The 21,541-nt window shown below is 28.5% G+C and overlaps 1 protein-coding gene across 1 annotated transcript in view; it reads left to right on the forward strand.

Annotated features, from left to right (window-relative positions):
* The window catches only part of LOC141453013 (uncharacterized), a 90,867-nt gene extending 69,412 nt beyond the window's left edge, over positions 1–21,455 (forward strand). The window contains exons 23-32 of the mRNA XM_074125694.1: positions 16,545–16,814; positions 16,886–17,101; positions 17,184–17,273; positions 17,377–17,502; positions 17,587–17,659; positions 18,836–19,032; positions 19,116–19,317; positions 20,133–20,305; positions 20,392–20,613; positions 20,893–21,455. Of these exons, the coding sequence (XP_073981795.1) occupies positions 16,545–16,814; positions 16,886–17,101; positions 17,184–17,273; positions 17,377–17,502; positions 17,587–17,659; positions 18,836–19,032; positions 19,116–19,317; positions 20,133–20,305; positions 20,392–20,613; positions 20,893–21,039 (1,716 nt within the window). The 3' untranslated portion in view covers positions 21,040–21,455. The remainder of the gene's footprint in view (positions 1–16,544; positions 16,815–16,885; positions 17,102–17,183; positions 17,274–17,376; positions 17,503–17,586; positions 17,660–18,835; positions 19,033–19,115; positions 19,318–20,132; positions 20,306–20,391; positions 20,614–20,892) is intronic.
* The last annotated feature ends 86 nt before the right edge of the window (positions 21,456–21,541 follow it).

The raw sequence follows: 21,541 nt of genomic DNA on the forward strand, positions 1-21,541 counted from the left end.
TTTTAACTTCAAATATCTGGAAAACTATTCCATAGATTTGGTTTATATTTTACCTGTTTTTAGAGACTACTATTTTCTATAATCGTGTAAATTATAGTATAAATCTATAGACCAGAAAACGAGATATTTAGGTTTAAAAGTTTGTTTCCGTTCTATAAAGAGAACATTTTAACTTCAAATATCTCGAAAACTACTTGTTAGATTTGGTTTATATTTTACCTGCTCATAGAGGCTACTATTGTCTCTAATTGTGTAAATTTTAATAAAAATCTATCGAGCAGAAAACGAGATATTTACGTTTAAAGTTTGTTTCCGTTCTATAAAGAGAAAATTTTAACTTCAAACATCTGGAAAACTATTCCATAGATTTGATTTATATTTTAACTGTTTATAGAGACTACTATTGTCTATAATCGTGTAAATTATAGTATAAATCTGTAGAGCAGAAAACAAGATATTTAGGTTTAAATGTTTGTTTCCGTTATATAAAGAGAACATTTTAACTTCAAATATTTCGAAAACTACTTGATAGATTTGGTTTATATTTTACCTGCTTATAAAGACTACTATTGTCTATAATCGAGTAAATTATAGTATAAATCTGTCAAGCAGAAAACGAGATATTTACGTTTAAAGTTTGTTTCCGTTCTATAAAGAGAAAATTTTAACTTCAAATATCTGGACAACTATTCCATAGATTTGGTTTATATTTTACCTGTTTTTAGAGACCACTATTTTCTATAATCGTGTAAATTATAGTATAAATCTATAGACCAGAAAACGAGATATTTAGGTTTAAATGTTTGTTTCCGTTATATAAAGAGAACATTTTAACTTCAAATATTTCGAAAACTACTTGATAGATTTGGTTTATATTTTACCTGCTTATAAAGACTACTATTGTCTATAATCGAGTAAATTATAGTATAAATCTGTCAAGCAGAAAACGAGATATTTACGTTTAAAGTTTGTTTCCGTTCTATAAAGAGAAAATTTTAACTTCAAATATCTGGACAACTATTCCATAGATTTGGTTTATATTTTACCTGTTTTTAGAGACCACTATTTTCTATAATCGTGTAAATTATAGTATAAATCTGTAGAGCAGAAAACAAGATATTTAGGTTTAAATGTTTGTTTCCGTTATATAAAGAGAACATTTTAACTTCAAATATTTCGAAAACTACTTAATAGATTTGGTTTATATTTTTCCTGCTTATAAAGACTACTATTGTCTATAATCGAGTAAATTATAGTATAAATCTGTCAAGCAGAAAACGAGATATTTACGTTTAAAGTTTGTTTCCGTTCTATAAAGAGAAAATTTCAACTTCAAATATCTGGACAACTATTCCATAGATTTGGTTTATATTTTACCTGTTTTTAGAGACCACTATTTTCTATAATCGTGTAAATTATAGTATAAATCTATAGACCAGAAAACGAGATATTTAGGTTTAAAAGTTTGTTTCCGTTCTATAAAGAGAACATTTTAACTTCAAATATCTCGAAAACTACTTGTTAGATTTGGTTTATATTTTACCGGCTTATAGAGGCTACTATTGTCTCTAATTGTGTAAATTTTAATAAAAATCTATTGAGCAGAAAACGAGATATTTACGTTTAAAATTTGTTTCCGTTCTATAAAGAGAACATTTTAAATTCAAACATCTGGAAAACTATTCCATAGATTTGGTTTATATTTTACCTGTTTATAGAGACTACTATTGTCTATTATCGAGTAAATTATAGTATAAATCTGTCGAGCAGAAAACGAGATATTTAGGTTTAAAAGTTTGTTTCCGTTATATAAAAAGAACATTTTAACTTCAAATATATCGAAAACTACTTGATAGATTTGGTTTATATTTTACCTGTTTATAGATACTACTATTGTCTATAATCGTGTAAATTATAGTATAAATCTGTCGAGCAGAAAACGAGATATTTAGGTTTCAAATTTGTTTCCGTTATATAAAAAGAAAATTTTAACTTCAAATATCTCGAAAACTACTTCATAGATTTGGATTATATTTTACCTGTTTATAGAGACTACTATTGTCTATAATCGTGTAAATTATAGTATAAATCTGTCGAGCAGAAAACGAGATATTTACGTTTAAAATTTGTTTCCGTTCTATAAAGAGAACATTTTAACTTCAAACATCTGGAAAACTATTCCATAGATTTGGTTTATATTTTACCTGTTTATAGAGACTACTATTGTCTATTATCGAGTAAATTATAGTATAAATCTGTCGAGCAGAAAACGAGATATTTAGGTTTCAAATTTGTTTCCGTTATATAAAAAGAAAATTTTAACTTCAAATATCTCGAAAACTACTTCATAGATTTGGTTTATATTTTACCTGTTCATAGAGACTACTATTGTCTATAATCGTGTAAATTATAGTATAAATCTGTCGAGCAGAAAACGAGATATTTACGTTTAAAGTTTGTTTCCGTTCTATAAAGAGAAAATTTTAACTTCAAATATCTGGACAACTATTCCATAGATTTGGTTTATATTTTACCTGTTTTTAGAGACCACTATTTTCTATAATCGTGTAAATTATAGTATAAATCTGTAGAGCAGAAAACAAGATATTTAGGTTTAAATGTTTGTTTCCGTTATATAAAGAGAACATTTTAACTTCAAATATTTCGAAAACTACTTAATAGATTTGGTTTATATTTTACCTGCTTATAAAGACTACTATTGTCTATAATCGAGTAAATTATAGTATAAATCTGTCAAGCAGAAAACGAGATATTTACGTTTAAAGTTTGTTTCCGTTCTATAAAGAGAAAATTTCAACTTCAAATATCTGGACAACTATTCCATAGATTTGGTTTATATTTTACCTGTTTTTAGAGACCACTATTTTCTATAATCGTGTAAATTATAGTATAAATCTATAGACCAGAAAACGAGATATTTAGGTTTAAAAGTTTGTTTCCGTTCTATAAAGAGAACATTTTAACTTCAAATATCTCGAAAACTACTTGTTAGATTTGGTTTATATTTTACCGGCTTATAGAGGCTACTATTGTCTCTAATTGTGTAAATTTTAATAAAAATCTATTGAGCAGAAAACGAGATATTTACGTTTAAAATTTGTTTCCGTTCTATAAAGAGAACATTTTAAATTCAAACATCTGGAAAACTATTCCATAGATTTGGTTTATATTTTACCTGTTTATAGAGACTACTATTGTCTATTATCGAGTAAATTATAGTATAAATCTGTCGAGCAGAAAACGAGATATTTAGGTTTAAAAGTTTGTTTCCGTTATATAAAAAGAACATTTTAACTTCAAATATATCGAAAACTACTTGATAGATTTGGTTTATATTTTACCTGTTTATAGATACTACTATTGTCTATAATCGTGTAAATTATAGTATAAATCTGTCGAGCAGAAAACGAGATATTTAGGTTTCAAATTTGTTTCCGTTATATAAAAAGAAAATTTTAACTTCAAATATCTCGAAAACTACTTCATAGATTTGGATTATATTTTACCTGTTTATAGAGACTACTATTGTCTATAATCGTGTAAATTATAGTATAAATCTGTCGAGCAGAAAACGAGATATTTACGTTTAAAATTTGTTTCCGTTCTATAAAGAGAACATTTTAACTTCAAACATCTGGAAAACTATTCCATAGATTTGGTTTATATTTTACCTGTTTATAGAGACTACTATTGTCTATTATCGAGTAAATTATAGTATAAATCTGTCGAGCAGAAAACGAGATATTTAGGTTTCAAATTTGTTTCCGTTATATAAAAAGAAAATTTTAACTTCAAATATCTCGAAAACTACTTCATAGATTTGGTTTATATTTTACCTGTTTATAGAGACTACTATTGTCTATAATCGTGTAAATTATAGTATAAATCTGTCGAGCAGAAAACGAGATATTTACGTTTAAAGTTTGTTTCCGTTCTATAAAGAGAACATTTTAACTTCAAACATCTGGAAAACTATTCCATAGATTTGGTTTATATTTTACCTGTTTATAGAGACTACTATTGTCTATAATCGTGTAAATTATAGCATAAATCTGTCGAGCAGAAAACGAGATATTTAGGTTTCAAATTTGTTTCCGTTATATAAAGAGAAAATTTTAACTTTAAATATCTCGAAAACTACTTCATAGATTTGGTTTATATTTTAGCTGTTTATAGAGACTACTATTGTCTATAATCGTGTAAATTATAGTATAAATCTGTCGAACAGAAAACGAGATATTTACGTTTAAAATTTGTTTCCGTTCTATAAAGAGAACATTTTAACTTCAAACATCTGGAAAACTATTCCATAGATTTGGTTTATATTTTACCTGTTTATAGAGACTACTATTGTCTATTATCGAGTAAATTATAGTATAAATCTGTCGAGCAGAAAACGAGATATTTAGGTTTCAAATTTGTTAACGTTATATAAAAAGAAAATTTTAACTTCAAATATCTCGAAAACTACTTCATAGATTTGGTTTATATTTTACCTGTTTATAGAGACTACTATTGTCTATAATCGTGTAAATTATAGTATAAATCTGTCGAGCAGAAAACGAGATATTTACGTTTAAAATTTGTTTCCGTTCTATAAAGAGAACATTTTAACTTCAAACATCTGGAAAACTATTCCATAGATTTGGTTTATATTTTACCTGTTTATAGAGACTACTATTGTCTATAATCGTGTAAATTATAGTATAAATCTGTCGAGCAGAAAACGAGATATTTAGGTTTCAAATTTGTTTCCGTTATATAAAAAGAAAATTTTAACTTCAAATATATCGAAAACTACTTGATAGATTTGGTTTATATTTTACCTGTTTATAGAGACTACTATTGTCTATAATCGTGTAAATTATAGTATAAATCTGTCGAGCAGAAAACGAGATATTTACGTTTAAAATTTGTTTCCGTTCTATAAAGAGAACATTTTAACTTCAAATATCTCGAAAACTACTTGTTAGATTTGGTTTATATTTTACCTGCTCATAGAGGCTACTATTGTCTCTAATTGTGTAAATTTTAATAAAAATCTATCGAGCAGAAAACGAGATATTTACGTTTAAAGTTTGTTTCCGTTCTATAAAGAGAAAATTTTAACTTCAAACATCTGGAAAACTATTCCATAGATTTGGTTTATATTTTAACTGTTTATAGAGACTACTATTGTCTATAATCGTGTAAATTATAGTATAAATCTGTAGAGCAGAAAACGAGATATTTAGGTTTAAAAGTTTGTTTCCGTTATATAAAGAGAACATTTTAACTTCAAATATATCGAAAACTACTTGATAGATTTGGTTTATATTTTACCTGTTTATAGAGACTACTATTGTCTATAATCGTGTAAATTATAGTATAAATCTGTCGAGCAGAAAACGAGATATTTAGGTTTCAAATTTGTTTCCGTTATATAAAAAGAAAATTTTAACTTCAAATATCTCGAAAACTACTTCATAGATTTGGTTTATATTTTACCTGTTTATAGAGACTTCTATTGTCTATAATCGTGTAAATTATAGTATAAATCTGTCGAGCAGAAAACGAGATATTTAGGTTTCAAATTTGTTTCCGTTATATAAAAAGAAAATTTTAACTTCAAATATCTCGAAAACTACTTCATAGATTTGGTTTATATTTTACCTGTTTATAGAGACTTCTATTGTCTATAATCGAGTAAATTATAGTATAAATCTGTCAAGCAGAAAACGAGATATTTAGGTTTAAAGTTTGTTTCTGTTCTATAAAGAGAAAATTTTAACTTCAAATATCTGGAAAACTATTCCATAGATTTGGTTTATATTTTACCTGTTTATAGAGACTTCTATTGTCTATAATCGAGTAAATTATAGTATAAATCTGTCAAGCAGAAAACGAGATATTTACGTTTAAAGTTTGTTTCCGTTCTATAAAGAGAAAATTTTAACTTCAAATATCTGGAAAACTATTCCATAGATTTGGTTTATATTTTACCTGTTTTTAGAGACTACTATATTCTATAATCGTGTAAATTATAGTATAAATCTATAGACCAGAAAACGAGATATTTAGGTTTAAAAGTTTGTTTCCGTTCTATAAAGAGAACATTTTAACTTCAAATATCTCGAAAACTACTTGTTAGATTTGGTTTATATTTTACCTGCTCATAGAGGCTACTATTGTCTCTAATTGTGTAAATTTTAATAAAAATCTATCGAGCAGAAAACGAGATATTTACGTTTAAAGTTTGTTTCCGTTCTATAAAGAGAAAATTTTAACTTCAAACATCTGGAAAACTATTCCATAGATTTGATTTATATTTTAACTGTTTATGGAGACTACTATTGTCTATAATCGTGTAAATTATAGTATAAATCTGTAGAGCAGAAAACAAGATATTTAGGTTTAAATGTTTGTTTCCGTTATATAAAGAGAACATTTTAACTTCAAATATTTCGAAAACTACTTGATAGATTTGGTTTATATTTTACCTGCTTATAAAGACTACTATTGTCTATAATCGAGTAAATTATAGTATAAATCTGTCAAGCAGAAAACGAGATATTTACGTTTAAAGTTTGTTTCCGTTCTATAAAGAGAAAATTTTAACTTCAAATATCTGGACAACTATTCCATAGATTTGGTTTATATTTTACCTGTTTTTAGAGACCACTATTTTCTATAATCGTGTAAATTATAGTATAAATCTATAGACCAGAAAACGAGATATTTAGGTTTAAATGTTTGTTTCCGTTATATAAAGAGAACATTTTAACTTCAAATATTTCAAAAACTACTTGATAGATTTGGTTTATATTTTACCTGCTTATAAAGACTACTATTGTCTATAATCGAGTAAATTATAGTATAAATCTGTCAAGCAGAAAACGAGATATTTACGTTTAAAGTTTGTTTCCGTTCTATAAAGAGAAAATTTTAACTTCAAATATCTGGACAACTATTCCATAGATTTGGTTTATATTTTACCTGTTTTTAGAGACCACTATTTTCTATAATCGTGTAAATTATAGTATAAATCTGTAGAGCAGAAAACAAGATATTTAGGTTTAAATGTTTGTTTCCGTTATATAAAGAGAACATTTTAACTTCAAATATTTCGAAAACTACTTGATAGATTTGGTTTATATTTTACCTGCTTATAAAGACTACTATTGTCTATAATCGAGTAAATTATAGTATAAATCTGTCAAGCAGAAAACGAGATATTTACGTTTAAAGTTTGTTTCCGTTCTATAAAGAGAAAATTTTAACTTCAAATATCTGGACAACTATTCCATAGATTTGGTTTATATTTTACCTGTTTTTAGAGACCACTATTTTCTATAATCGTGTAAATTATAGTATAAATCTATAGACCAGAAAACGAGATATTTAGGTTTAAAAGTTTGTTTCCGTTCTATAAAGAGAACATTTTAACTTCAAATATCTCGAAAACTACTTGTTAGATTTGGTTTATATTTTACCTGCTTATAGAGGCTACTATTGTCTCTAATTGTGTAAATTTTAATAAAAATCTATTGAGCAGAAAACGAGATATTTACGTTTAAAATTTGTTTCCGTTCTATAAAGAGAACATTTTAACTTCAAACATCTGGAAAACTATTCCATAGATTTGGTTTATATTTTACCTGTTTATAGAGACTACTATTGTCTATTATCGAGTAAATTATAGTATAAATCTGTCGAGCAGAAAACGAGATATTTAGGTTTAAAATGTTGTTTCCGTTATATAAAAAGAACATTTTAACTTCAAATATATCGAAAACTACTTGATAGATTTGGTTTATATTTTACCTGTTTATAGATACTACTATTGTCTATAATCGTGTAAATTATAGTATAAATCTGTCGAGCAGAAAACGAGATATTTAGGTTTCAAATTTGTTTCCGTTATATAAAAAGAAAATTTTAACTTCAAATATCTCGAAAACTACTTCATAGATTTGGATTATATTTTACCTGTTTATAGAGACTACTATTGTCTATAATCGTGTAAATTATAGTATAAATCTGTCGAGCAGAAAACGAGATATTTACGTTTAAAATTTGTTTCCGTTCTATAAAGAGAACATTTTAACTTCAAACATCTGGAAAACTATTCCATAGATTTGGTTTATATTTTACCTGTTTATAGAGACTACTATTGTCTATTATCGAGTAAATTATAGTATAAATCTGTCGAGCAGAAAACGAGATATTTAGGTTTCAAATTTGTTTCCGTTATATAAAAAGAAAATTTTAACTTCAAATATCTCGAAAACTACTTCATAGATTTGGTTTATATTTTACCTGTTTATAGAGACTACTATTGTCTATAATCGTGTAAATTATAGTATAAACCTGTCGAGCAGAAAACGAGATATTTACGTTTAAAGTTTGTTTCCGTTCTATAAAGAGAACATTTTAACTTCAAACATCTGGAAAACTATTCCATAGATTTGGTTTATATTTTACCTGTTTATAGAGACTACTATTGTCTATAATCGTGTAAATTATAGTATAAATCTGTCGAGCAGAAAACGAGATATTTAGGTTTCAAATTTGTTTCCGTTATATAAAAAGAAAATTTTAACTTCAAATATATCGAAAACTACTTGATAGATTTGGTTTATATTTTGCCTGTTTATAGAGACTACTATTGTCTATAATCGTGTAAATTATAGTATAAATCTGTCGAGCAGAAAACGAGATATTTACGTTTAAAATTTGTTTCCGTTCTATAAAGAGAACATTTTAACTTCAAACATCTGGAAAACTATTCCATAGATTTGGTTTATATTTTACCTGTTTATAGAGACTACTATTGTCTATTATCGAGTAAATTATAGTATAAATCTGTCGAGCAGAAAACGAGATATTTAGGTTTAAAAGTTTGTTTCCGTTATATAAAGAGAACATTTTAACTTCAAATATATCGAAAACTACTTGATAGATTTGGTTTATATTTTACCTGTTTATAGAGACTACTATTGTCTATAATCGTGTAAATTATAGTATAAATCTGTCGAGCAGAAAACGAGATATTTAGGTTTCAAATTTGTTTCCGTTATATAAAAAGAAAATTTTAACTTCAAATATCTCGAAAACTACTTCATAGATTTGGTTTATATTTTACCTGTTTATAGAGACTTCTATTGTCTATAATCGAGTAAATTATAGTATAAATCTGTCAAGCAGAAAACGAGATATTTAGGTTTAAAGTTTGTTTCCGTTCTATAAAGAGAAAATTTTAACTTCAAATATCTGGAAAACTATTCCATAGATTTGGTTTATATTTTACCTGTTTATAGAGACTTCTATTGTCTATAATCGAGTAAATTATAGTATAAATCTGTCAAGCAGAAAACGAGATATTTACGTTCAAAGTTTCGTTCCGTTCTATAAACAGAAAAAATTAACTTCAAATATCTCGAAAACTACTGGATAGATTTGGAATATATTTTACCTCATTATAGAGACTACTATTGTCTCTAATTGTGTAAATTATAGTATAAATCTGTCGAGCAGAAAACGAGATATTTACGTTTAAAATTTGTTTCCGTTCTATAAAGAGAACATTTTAACTTCAAACATCTGGAAAACTATTCCATAGATTTGGTTTATATTTTACCTGTTTATAGAGACTACTATTGTCTATTATCGAGTAAATTATAGTATAAATCTGTCGAGCAGAAAACGAGATATTTAGGTTTAAAAGTTTGTTTCCGTTATATAAAGAGAACATTTTAACTTCAAATATATCGAAAACTACTTGATAGATTTGGTTTATATTTTACCTGTTTATAGAGACTACTATTGTCTATAATCGTGTAAATTATAGTATAAATCTGTCGAGCAGAAAACGAGATATTTAGGTTTCAAATTTGTTTCCGTTATATAAAAAGAAAATTTTAACTTCAAATATCTCGAAAACTACTTCATAGATTTGGTTTATATTTTACCTGTTTATAGAGACTTCTATTGTCTATAATCGAGTAAATTATAGTATAAATCTGTCAAGCAGAAAACGAGATATTTAGGTTTAAAGTTTGTTTCCGTTCTATAAAGAGAAAATTTTAACTTCAAATATCTGGAAAACTATTCCATAGATTTGGTTTATATTTTACCTGTTTATAGAGACTTCTATTGTCTATAATCGAGTAAATTATAGTATAAATCTGTCAAGCAGAAAACGAGATATTTACGTTTAAAGTTTGTTTCCGTTCTATAAAGAGAACATTTTAACTTCAAACATCTGGAAAACTATTCCATAGATTTGGTTTATATTTTACCTGTTTATAGAGACTACTATTGTCTATAATCGTGTAAATTATAGTATAAATCTGTCGAGCAGAAAACGAGATATTTAGGTTTCAAATTTGTTTCCGTTATATAAAAAGAAAATTTTAACTTCAAATATATCGAAAACTACTTGATAGATTTGGTTTATATTTTGCCTGTTTATAGAGACTACTATTGTCTATAATCGTGTAAATTATAGTATAAATCTGTCGAGCAGAAAACGAGATATTTACGTTTAAAATTTGTTTCCGTTCTATAAAGAGAACATTTTAACTTCAAACATCTGGAAAACTATTCCATAGATTTGGTTTATATTTTACCTGTTTATAGAGACTACTATTGTCTATTATCGAGTAAATTATAGTATAAATCTGTCGAGCAGAAAACGAGATATTTAGGTTTAAAAGTTTGTTTCCGTTATATAAAGAGAACATTTTAACTTCAAATATATCGAAAACTACTTGATAGATTTGGTTTATATTTTACCTGTTTATAGAGACTACTATTGTCTATAATCGTGTAAATTATAGTATAAATCTGTCGAGCAGAAAACGAGATATTTAGGTTTCAAATTTGTTTCCGTTATATAAAAAGAAAATTTTAACTTCAAATATCTCGAAAACTACTTCATAGATTTGGTTTATATTTTACCTGTTTATAGAGACTTCTATTGTCTATAATCGAGTAAATTATAGTATAAATCTGTCAAGCAGAAAACGAGATATTTAGGTTTAAAGTTTGTTTCCGTTCTATAAAGAGAAAATTTTAACTTCAAATATCTGGAAAACTATTCCATAGATTTGGTTTATATTTTACCTGTTTATAGAGACTTCTATTGTCTATAATCGAGTAAATTATAGTATAAATCTGTCAAGCAGAAAACGAGATATTTACGTTCAAAGTTTCGTTCCGTTCTATAAACAGAAAAAATTAACTTCAAATATCTCGAAAACTACTGGATAGATTTGGAATATATTTTACCTCATTATAGAGACTACTATTGTCTCTAATTGTGTAAATTATAGTATAAATCTGTCGAGCAGAAAACGAGATATTTACGTTTAAAATTTGTTTCCGTTCTATAAAGAGAACATTTTAACTTCAAACATCTGGAAAACTATTCCATAGATTTGGTTTATATTTTACCTGTTTATAGAGACTACTATTGTCTATTATCGAGTAAATTATAGTATAAATCTGTCGAGCAGAAAACGAGATATTTAGGTTTAAAAGTTTGTTTCCGTTATATAAAGAGAACATTTTAACTTCAAATATATCGAAAACTACTTGATAGATTTGGTTTATATTTTACCTGTTTATAGAGACTACTATTGTCTATAATCGTGTAAATTATAGTATAAATCTGTCGAGCAGAAAACGAGATATTTAGGTTTCAAATTTGTTTCCGTTATATAAAAAGAAAATTTTAACTTCAAATATCTCGAAAACTACTTCATAGATTTGGTTTATATTTTACCTGTTTATAGAGACTTCTATTGTCTATAATCGAGTAAATTATAGTATAAATCTGTCAAGCAGAAAACGAGATATTTAGGTTTAAAGTTTGTTTCCGTTCTATAAAGAGAAAATTTTAACTTCAAATATCTGGAAAACTATTCCATAGATTTGGTTTATATTTTACCTGTTTATAGAGACTTCTATTGTCTATAATCGAGTAAATTATAGTATAAATCTGTCAAGCAGAAAACGAGATATTTACGTTTAAAGTTTGTTTCCGTTATATAAAAAGAAAAATTTAACTTCAAATATATCGAAAACTACTTGATAGATTTGGTTTATATTTTGCCTGTTTATAGAAACTACTATTGTCTATAATCGTGTAAATTATAGTATAAATCTGTCGAGCAGAAAACGAGATATTTACGTTTAAAATTTGTTTCCGTTCTATAAAGAGAACATTTTAACTTCAAACATCTGGAAAACTATTCCATAGATTTGGTTTATATTTTACCTGTTTATAGAGACTACTATTGTCTATAATCGTGTAAATTATAGTATAAATCTGTCGAGCAGAAAACGAGATATTTAGGTTTCAAATTTGTTTCCGTTATATAAAAAGAAAATTTTAACTTCAAATATATCGAAAACTACTTGATAGATTTGGTTTATATTTTGCCTGTTTATAGAGACTACTATTGTCTATAATCGTGTAAATTATAGTATAAATCTGTCAAGCAGAAAACGAGATATTTACGTTTAAAGTTTGTTTCCGTTCTATAAAGAGAAAATTTTAACTTCAAATATCTCGAAAACTATTCCATAGATTTGGTTTATATTTTACCTGTTTATAGAGACTACTATTTTCTCTAATTGGGTAAATATTAATAAAAATCTATCGGGCAGAAAACGAAATATTTAGGTTTAATGTTGGTTTCCGTTCTATAAAGAGAAATTTTTAATTTGAAATATCTCGAAAACTACTTGATAGATTTGGTTTATATTTTACCTCTTTATAGAGACTACTATTGTCTCTAATTCTATAAAGTTTACTAAACATCTATCGAGCAGAAAACGGGATATTTATGGTTAAAGTTTGTTTCCGTTTTATAAACAGAAAATTTTAACTTCAAATATCTCAAAAACTACTTAATAGATTTGGTTTATATTTTACCTCTTTATAAAGACTACTATTGTCTATAATTGTGAAAATTTTAATAAAAATCTATCGAGCAGAAAACGAAATATTTAGGTTTAAAGTTGGTTTCCGTTCTATAAAGAGAAATATTTACTTCAGATATCTCTAAAGCTACTCGTTAGATTTTGTGTACATTTTACCTGTTTATAGAAACTACTATTTTCTCTCATTGTGTAAATTTTAATGAAAATCTATCGAGCAGAAAACGAGATATTTAGTTTTAAAGTTTGTTTCCGTTTTTTAAACAGAAAACATTAACTTCAAATATCTCGAAAACTACTCGATAGATTTTGCGGATAATTTACCAGTTTATAGAGACTACTATTTTCACTAATTGTGTAAATTTTAATAAAAATATATCGAGCAGAAAACGAGATATATTTCGAAAACTACACGATAAATTTGGTTTATATTTTACCTGTATATGGAGACTTCTATTGTCTATAATTGTGTAAATTTTAGTAAAAATCTATCGAGCGGAAAACAAGAGATTTAGGTTGAAAGTTTGTTTCCGTTTTATAAACAGAAAATTTTAACTTCAAATATCTCGAAAACTACTTGATAGATTTGGTTTATATTTTACCTCTTTATAAAGACTACTATTGTCTATAACTGTGTAAATTTTAATAAAAATCTATCGAGCAGAAAACGAAATATTTAGGTTTAAATTTGGTTTCCGTTCTATAAAGAGAAGTTTTTAATTTCAAATATCTGGAAAATTACTGCATAGATTTGGTTTATATTTTACCCGTTTACAGAAACTACTATTTTCTCTAATTGTGTAAATTTTAGTAAAATTCTATGGAGCAGAAAACGAGATATTTAAGTTTAAAATTTATTTCCGTTCTATAAAGAGAAATATTTACTTCAGATATCTCTAAAGCTACTCGATAGATTTTGTGTACATTTTACCTGTTTATAGAAACTACTATTTTCTCTCATTGTGTAAATTATAGTAAAAATCTATCGAGCAGAAAACGAGATATTTAGGTTGAAATTTTGTTTCCGTTCTATAAAGAGAAAATTTTACTTCAGATATCTCGAAAACTATTCCATAGATTTTGTGGATATTTTACCAATTTATAGAGACTACTATTGTCTATATTTATATAAATTTTAGTAAAAATCTATCGAGCAGAAAACGAAATATTTAGGTTTAAAGTTGGTTTCCGTTCTATAAAGAGAAGTTTTTAATTTCAAATATCTCGAAAATTACTGCATAGATTTGGTTTATATTTTACCCGTTTACAGAAACTACTATTGTCTCTAATTGTATGAAGTTTACTAAAAATCTATCGAGCAGAAAACGAGATATTTATGGTTAAATTTTGTTTCCGTTCTATAAACAGAAAACTTTAACTTCAAATATCTCGAAAAGTACTCGATAGATTTGGTTTATATTTTACCAGTTTATAGAGACTACTATTGCTCTAATTGTATAGGGTTTAGTAAAAATCTATCGAGCAGAAAACGAGATATTTAGGGTTAAAGTTTGTTTCCGTTCTATAAACAGAGAACTTTTTCTTCAAATATCTCGAAAACTACTCGATAGATTTGGTTTATATTTTACCTCATTATAGAGACTACTATTGTCTCTAATTGTGTAAATATTAATAAAAATCTATCGAGCAGAAAACGAGATATTTAGGTTTGAAGTTTCTTTCCGTTCTATAAACAGAAAACTTTAACTTCAAATATCTCGAAAACAACTCGATAGATTTGGTTTATATTTTACCTCATTATAGAGACTACTATTTTCTCTAATTGTGTAAATTTTAGTAAAAATATATTGAGCAGAAAACGAGATATTTAGGTTTAAAGTTTATTTCTATTCTATAAAGAGAAAACTTTAACTTCAAATATCTCGAAAACAACTCGATAGATTTGGTTTATATTTTACCTTATTATAGAGGCTACTATTTTCTCTAATTGTGTAAATTTTAGTAAAAATATATTGAGCAGAAAACGAGATATTTAGGTTTAAAGTTTATTTCTGTTCTATAAAGAGAAAACTTTAACTTCAAATATCTCGAAAACTACTCGATAGGTTTCGTTTATATTTTACCTGTTTATAGAGACTACTATTATCTCTAATTGTGTAAATTTTAGTAAAAATCTATCGAGCAGAAAACGAGACATTTAGGGTTGAAATTTCTTTCCGTTCTATAAACAGAAAACTTTAACTTCAAATATCTCGAAAACAACTCGATAGATTTGGTTTATATTTTACCTCATTATAGAGACTACTATTTTCTCTAATTGTGTAAGTTTTAGTAAAAATATATTGAGCAGAAAACGAGATATTTAGGTTTAAAGTTTATTTCTGTTCTATAAAGAGAAAACTTTAACTTCAAATATCTCGAAAACTACTCGATAGGTTTCGTTTATATTTTACCTGTTTATAGAGACTACTATTATCTCTAATTGTGTAAATTTTAGTAAAAATCTATGGAGCAGAAAACGAGATATTTAGGTTGAAATTTTGTTTCCGTTCTATAAAGAGAAATATTTACTTCAGATATCTCGAAAACTACTCGATAGATTTTGTGGATATTTTATCTGTTTATAGAGACTTCTATTTTCTCTAATTGTGTAAATTTTAGTAATAATCTATCGAGATATTTAGAGCTAAATTGTGGTTTCGTTTGAAACTGTGAAATATTTAATTTCAAATATCTCGAAAACTACTTGATAGATTTTGTTTATACAATATTAAAACGAAGATTTAGTCTTACACTTGTTAGCAATCGTTTCAAATTATCGACACCTGAACCGATTTTTATGAATTATGTGTTATTAGAATCGAAATTTTGTACAGATTTGCACTTTAAAAGTCTCGACGCTTTGCCTCATAAGGGTGGGAAGTTCGGCCCCACCCAAATACGGCCATTTCTAATACTAATATTACCTATATTTCTATAACCCTAAGTCCGATTTTGATAAAATCGTCTTGTCTTTGTCTTTTTCTACTTTAACATGCATGTATATGTGACTACTCAGAATAAAGGGCATATTAAAGATAAATCAGAAGAATAATTTGGAATAGAATTAAAATAAAGTACCTATTTAATAACGAAGATTATTATTTTATCATAATTATAACAAAAAAATATTATGAATGAACTGGCTAGCATAAGGGTCTGTGACATCTAATAAATTCTAAAAAATTTGAAGGAAAAGTTAATGCAGCAAAATTACTTAAATTATATCAACTAAGCATGAATGAAATGTTGGGTACTTGCTGATTTGTGTACCTTTTGGAGTTTAATCAACCCTTATACGTAACTTTTTAAACTGTAAGTTTTTGTTAAGGAGTTATGAAATGACATCCAAAGTTTGAAAAACCGAAGTTTCGCTCACATACTAGAACAAAACCCTTCTGGCCAATTCAATAATAATCGTTAAACTAACGACCAGAAATGTGCTACTGTGATATGGGCGAAATATCAGTTCTCACCAGACTTGATTTCATTCCAAACGCTAATGTCTTATTATGAATTATTAAAATATTTATTCATCTTTTTACAAATTTTCCTTCAAAACTTGAGTTCATTTACTGCTTCTTTCTCCAAAACAGGGCAAAACAGGAGCTCCTGGACAACCTGGGCCTTCAGGATTACCTGGTTTAAAGGGTTCAGTCGGTGAAACCGGTCGTCCAGGGCTACCTGGTCCACAAGGACTTCCAGGAGCTCAAGGTCTTGAAGGATTGAAAGGTGACAATGGTGCACCTGGTTCTCCAGGTCCTTTGGGACCAGTCGGTCCACCAGGACCTCCTGGCGAGAGAGGACTTCCGGGTCTATTTGGTCCTCAAGGTTCTCCCGGTCTTAGAGGTCAGAAAGGAGCTCAGGTATTGTTCTTTGTTCCATTAGCTATAGAGAGGTAAAAGTAAAAAACACTACTGACTAGTACTCCTATTAGGGTGAACCAGGCACTCTGGGCAAGCCGGGCGTGGAAGGCAAGCCAGGCCCTCCAGGTTTTCCGGGTCTCTTAGGACCTGCAGGCCCTGCTGGAGATCAAGGGCCGGAGGGGGCTCCCGGCAAGCAAGGTCCACCAGGAATAGCCGGAAGACCAGGAGACAAAGGACCCTTAGGCCAACCAGGTCCACCAGGAAATAGCGGACCATCGGGTTTGCCAGTAAAGTTACATTCAAAAATTTTCCTAATAATTTAATGATTGTGATCCTAATTCATTTACCTTAAAAATAATTACTTTTCAGGGTCCTCCGGGGTCACCAGGAGCCATTGGATCACCAGGAGAAAGAGGACTTAGAGGCGAAACTGGTCCGCAAGGTGTAGATGGACCAATTGTAAATCAGTATTCACTTTTTAAGCAATAATTAAACAATTTTTATATTTTCTGAATCTCTTAAAGAAAAAAACAAAATCAGTTTCCTTTTTTACAATGATCAGGGACCTCGTGGTAAACCTGGCTCTCCAGGGTTGGAAGGTACGAAAGGTGAAAGAGGAGATCAAGGATTGAAAGGAGCAAAAGGACATAGAGGTTTACCGGGACTACAAGGTTTGCCAGGCGCATCGGTATGTACTAATTCTTCATAAGCTCTTAGTTACTAGCACTTTTGACCTCTCGTTGCTTAATAGCTTTGCAAATCTTTATTCAAGGGGTTATCAGGAGAGAAGGGTATGCCAGGATTCCCAGGTCCCGTAGGGCGAACTGGAGACCAGGGACAAAAAGGTATAACGAAATAATATATTAAAGCCTTTAAAATTATTTTATTTAAAAATCATTTATATGAATGACTTAATGACTATTTCTTCAAATATAAGCCCCACTAAATTAAATTAAATTAAATTTGCAGAACGTAAAGTCAAAAGCCGTTAAATAAAATTACTTATATCTTATTTCTTTTGACCTATCACTCCATAAAATGATAAAAATAATTACAATAATAAAACAAAAAGGATGGGATTAGCTGAGCGGTTAGCGAATACAGGATTCTAACGCGGATATCAAGGGTTCGAATCCAGCTGCTGGCCTCTTAGATTTTCTCTACCTAGGAGCTTCTTGCAGCTCACTGTCCATCACCGGACAGTTTTTAGTGACGCAAGCCCCCTGTCCGGAGGCCGGCAGGCCACTGAAAAAAGCTCCGGGCGCCAATAATTTAGAGATGTTGGCGCGCTTTAAATACAAAAATAATAAAACAAAATAATTTAGATACTACAATTAATAAAAATACGCTCTGTGTGATTAATGCGAAAATACAGATACAGTGATTAATACGATTTCACTCAATAAGTGAAGTAAGTTTGCATGAAATTGTTTTGTAGAAATTGCTCTAATTTTCAAATATTAAAATTTTAACTATGGATATAGAAAATCACGAATTCCCTCTATAATAGCAAATTACTGATCATTATTTCTGGTGATTGATTCATCCTATAATAGCAAACTTAAGTTATATGAAGATATGAAAAGAAAAAATCTTTTTTTAGTACGTTGTATTAAAATAAAGATTATGTGCTCTTTTAATGCAACAGTGAAGAAAAGATGCAATTATTGAAAGTGAAACTGTAAAAATGTTAATGGATCTGTCTAAATGATTCTCTATAGGTAAGGTATGTACGCAGGTTCCTTAGCAACCAGTGTTAGTAAAAAATTAATAAAAATGGTTCGTGTTCTTCAATTGCTACATGTTATAATTTTTCCTTTTTTTACTCATTGTTTTTGTTTTTCCATAAACGAATTAAAAATCCTGTAACTTGAATTATGTGGCATCAATGCTGCATTAATGTTTTATAATTTGTAAAATCCTGTTCCAGCTTGTATTTGAAGTAAATCAGTATTATTAACATATTGCCAAAGAAACTTTAGTAATCAAATAACGAATTTAACAAATTATAAATTATGCAGGTGCACAAGGCCGGGATGGTTTGCCAGGTCCTGCTGGGCCTACAGGAGCACCAGGCCCAAGAGGATCCCCTGGAGATCAAGGTAGACCTGGAGCTCCTGGCGTGCCTGGTTCTGCAGGGCCTCCAGGACCTCCGGGAGAACCGTTGGGATATGACGCTGCTGCTCTTGCAGCAATATTAGCACAGGGACAAACTAAGGTACATGATATAGTTATTATAAATGGCATATATGATATTTACAAAAAAGTCACTTGTTTTTGCTATGGTTGTGAATTCTTCAGGGCCCAGATCCCTCTATAGATGACGAACCTATGAGAATGTTTGGCAAAGAGATGTCAGAAACTGAAAAAAAGGAACTTATACTTAAAGCATATAAACAACTAAAAATGAGTTTTGAAAGATTTGTCAAACCAGACGGAACAAAACAAGCTCCAGCAAAAACGTGCAGAGATTTAGCGGTTGCTTATCCACATTTTGGTACAGGTAAACAAGTTATACGTATGTATTAGCTTAGGTTAGGTTCTTAGTAACTGGCCAGCAGCATACTTTTGCTTCAGGGGAAACTATTGCGAAATTATAAATAATAGAAATGGCTTCAAATCGAATGTAAACAATTGGAATAAAATTTGAGTGATTAGTAAATAAGGAGGCATTTCAGCGAGGCTTATAGCTAAATGGTGTGCTAATCTTCATTATTACTGCCTGGTTAAAAAGAAGCTAGAATTTGTTCCCAGGTACCGCGACCTCTATGATTTTTTATTGTAATAATTTTGTTGACAAATTCAGATTTAGCACAATAATATATTCTGCAATATTTTCTAAAATTAAGGTAAAAGAGAACATTAACATATACGATTGATGCAGTAGAAAAGCAGATGTATCAAGTATGGATGTTTTTGGTGACTGATTCGTTAATCCAGCTGGAAGAAAGAATAATGCCAATTTCAGTCATTACTTTTTCTATTTTGCCGAGCTTTAGGGACTAGGTCCTTTTAAGGGCTTGTTGACAATAAACTATAATATTTTTACACTGTTATTCTAAAATTGGTGATTCTTCTGTCCTGTCTGCTTATGAACTCTCACTTAACTTCAATGAAATTCAATAATTATACAAATATAGTATAATCGTATTATCTTCAGGGAAAATTGATAAATGGGTACTTACGGCTTTCCTCGGACAGATATCAAAATTTCGTTACATATTTTTTTTGAACAATTGTCCTGCAAATATTGTTTTATATTGCCAAATGGTTTCTGAATTTCTTTCATTTAAACAAATATTTTTTCTAAACTTTTAGGGGAATATTGGCTGGATCCAAATGAAGGTGACATAAGAGATTCTATTCTAGTAAAATGTGACATGGAAAGTCGGGCAACATGTATTTACGCCACGCCTGAACATGTTCCAGAAAGTTTGTATCTCGGTAGGGAACCTGAAGTCTGGTTATCTGAGATCCCAAAAGGAACAAAGGTTAATAAAATCATTTGCAATCTTTCCTCTTATAAATTAAAATAATAATTTTAATAATTCTACCATTAATGTATTCTCTTTTCTAGATTTCTTACAAAGCAGATAGCAATCAGATAGGTTTTCTTCAATTACTGTCTGTGACAGCTGTGCAGAATATTACTTACCATTGCCAGAATACGGTAGCCTACTTTGATACAACTTTAAAAACATATCGTAAGGGTTTGAAATTCCTAGGTTGGAATGATGTAGAAATTACTCCCAGAGGAAATCAAAGATTGCGTTATACTGTGTTAGAGGACGAATGTCGGGTAAGTTCTTCTGTAATTACTTAGTAAACAGGAAGTGCGACATTGAAATGAACTATTCAATAATGATTTTTGAGATAATCACTGTTTCAAAACTCAGCATTACGCTAGTTTCTAGTAGCTAATCTAGCTAAGTACGTAATTTTCACACCCATTTTGATGAGATATGTAGGGTTTTTGACAGACGGAATTATGAAAACATAACTTAAAACTTGAATCAAACACTTCATTCTAAACGATGTTTTGCAGCCTGATCATATTTGTTTTATTAACTGTTTACAGGTAAGAAATAAGAATTGGGGCAAGACTGCAATCACTTATAAAACTGATAAACCTCCAAGACTACCCATCGTTGACATAGCTTTAAGAGATTTAGGTAAAGAAGATAAAAAATTCAAAATTGATATTGGGCCTGTATGTTTCATTTAGCAGAATTTAAGCTCCTACTGTAAACACTATTATTGTTGGGTATTATAGTATGTGATAGATTTGCCAAATATTTAGAATTCTATTTTTGTATACTGTACATAATTTTATTTGTACGTTGTTCTCAAAATGCATTATTTATTTGGTCTGTACTGACAAAGATAGCAAAACATATTTAAAATTTTTCGTTTAAAGGAAACTGTTAATAATTTTCAAATTGTATACAAGTAGTGTAAGAGGGAAACTTATTATATGGTATTTATTCTTTAGCTGCGAAATGAGTTTCATTTGTGTTACATACAGTATTTTGTTACCTCACATGTTTCATGTATCATAAATAATTAAATACTATCGTAATCCATATTTTACAAACAATACATATTTTTTAATTTGCAAATATTATCTGCAAGTAATCCTTACTGATTTTTTTTCCTTCTTTTCAATGAATCCTTCTTAGCTTAAATTATTCTCAAAACTTCTCGATGTCGAACTTCGAAGCCTCCAG

The sequence above is a fragment of the Rhodnius prolixus genome, unplaced genomic scaffold (genome assembly GCF_049639745.1).
Source record: "Rhodnius prolixus isolate KJV_2025 unplaced genomic scaffold, Rpr scaffold_3, whole genome shotgun sequence".
NCBI lineage: Eukaryota > Metazoa > Arthropoda > Insecta > Hemiptera > Reduviidae > Rhodnius > Rhodnius prolixus.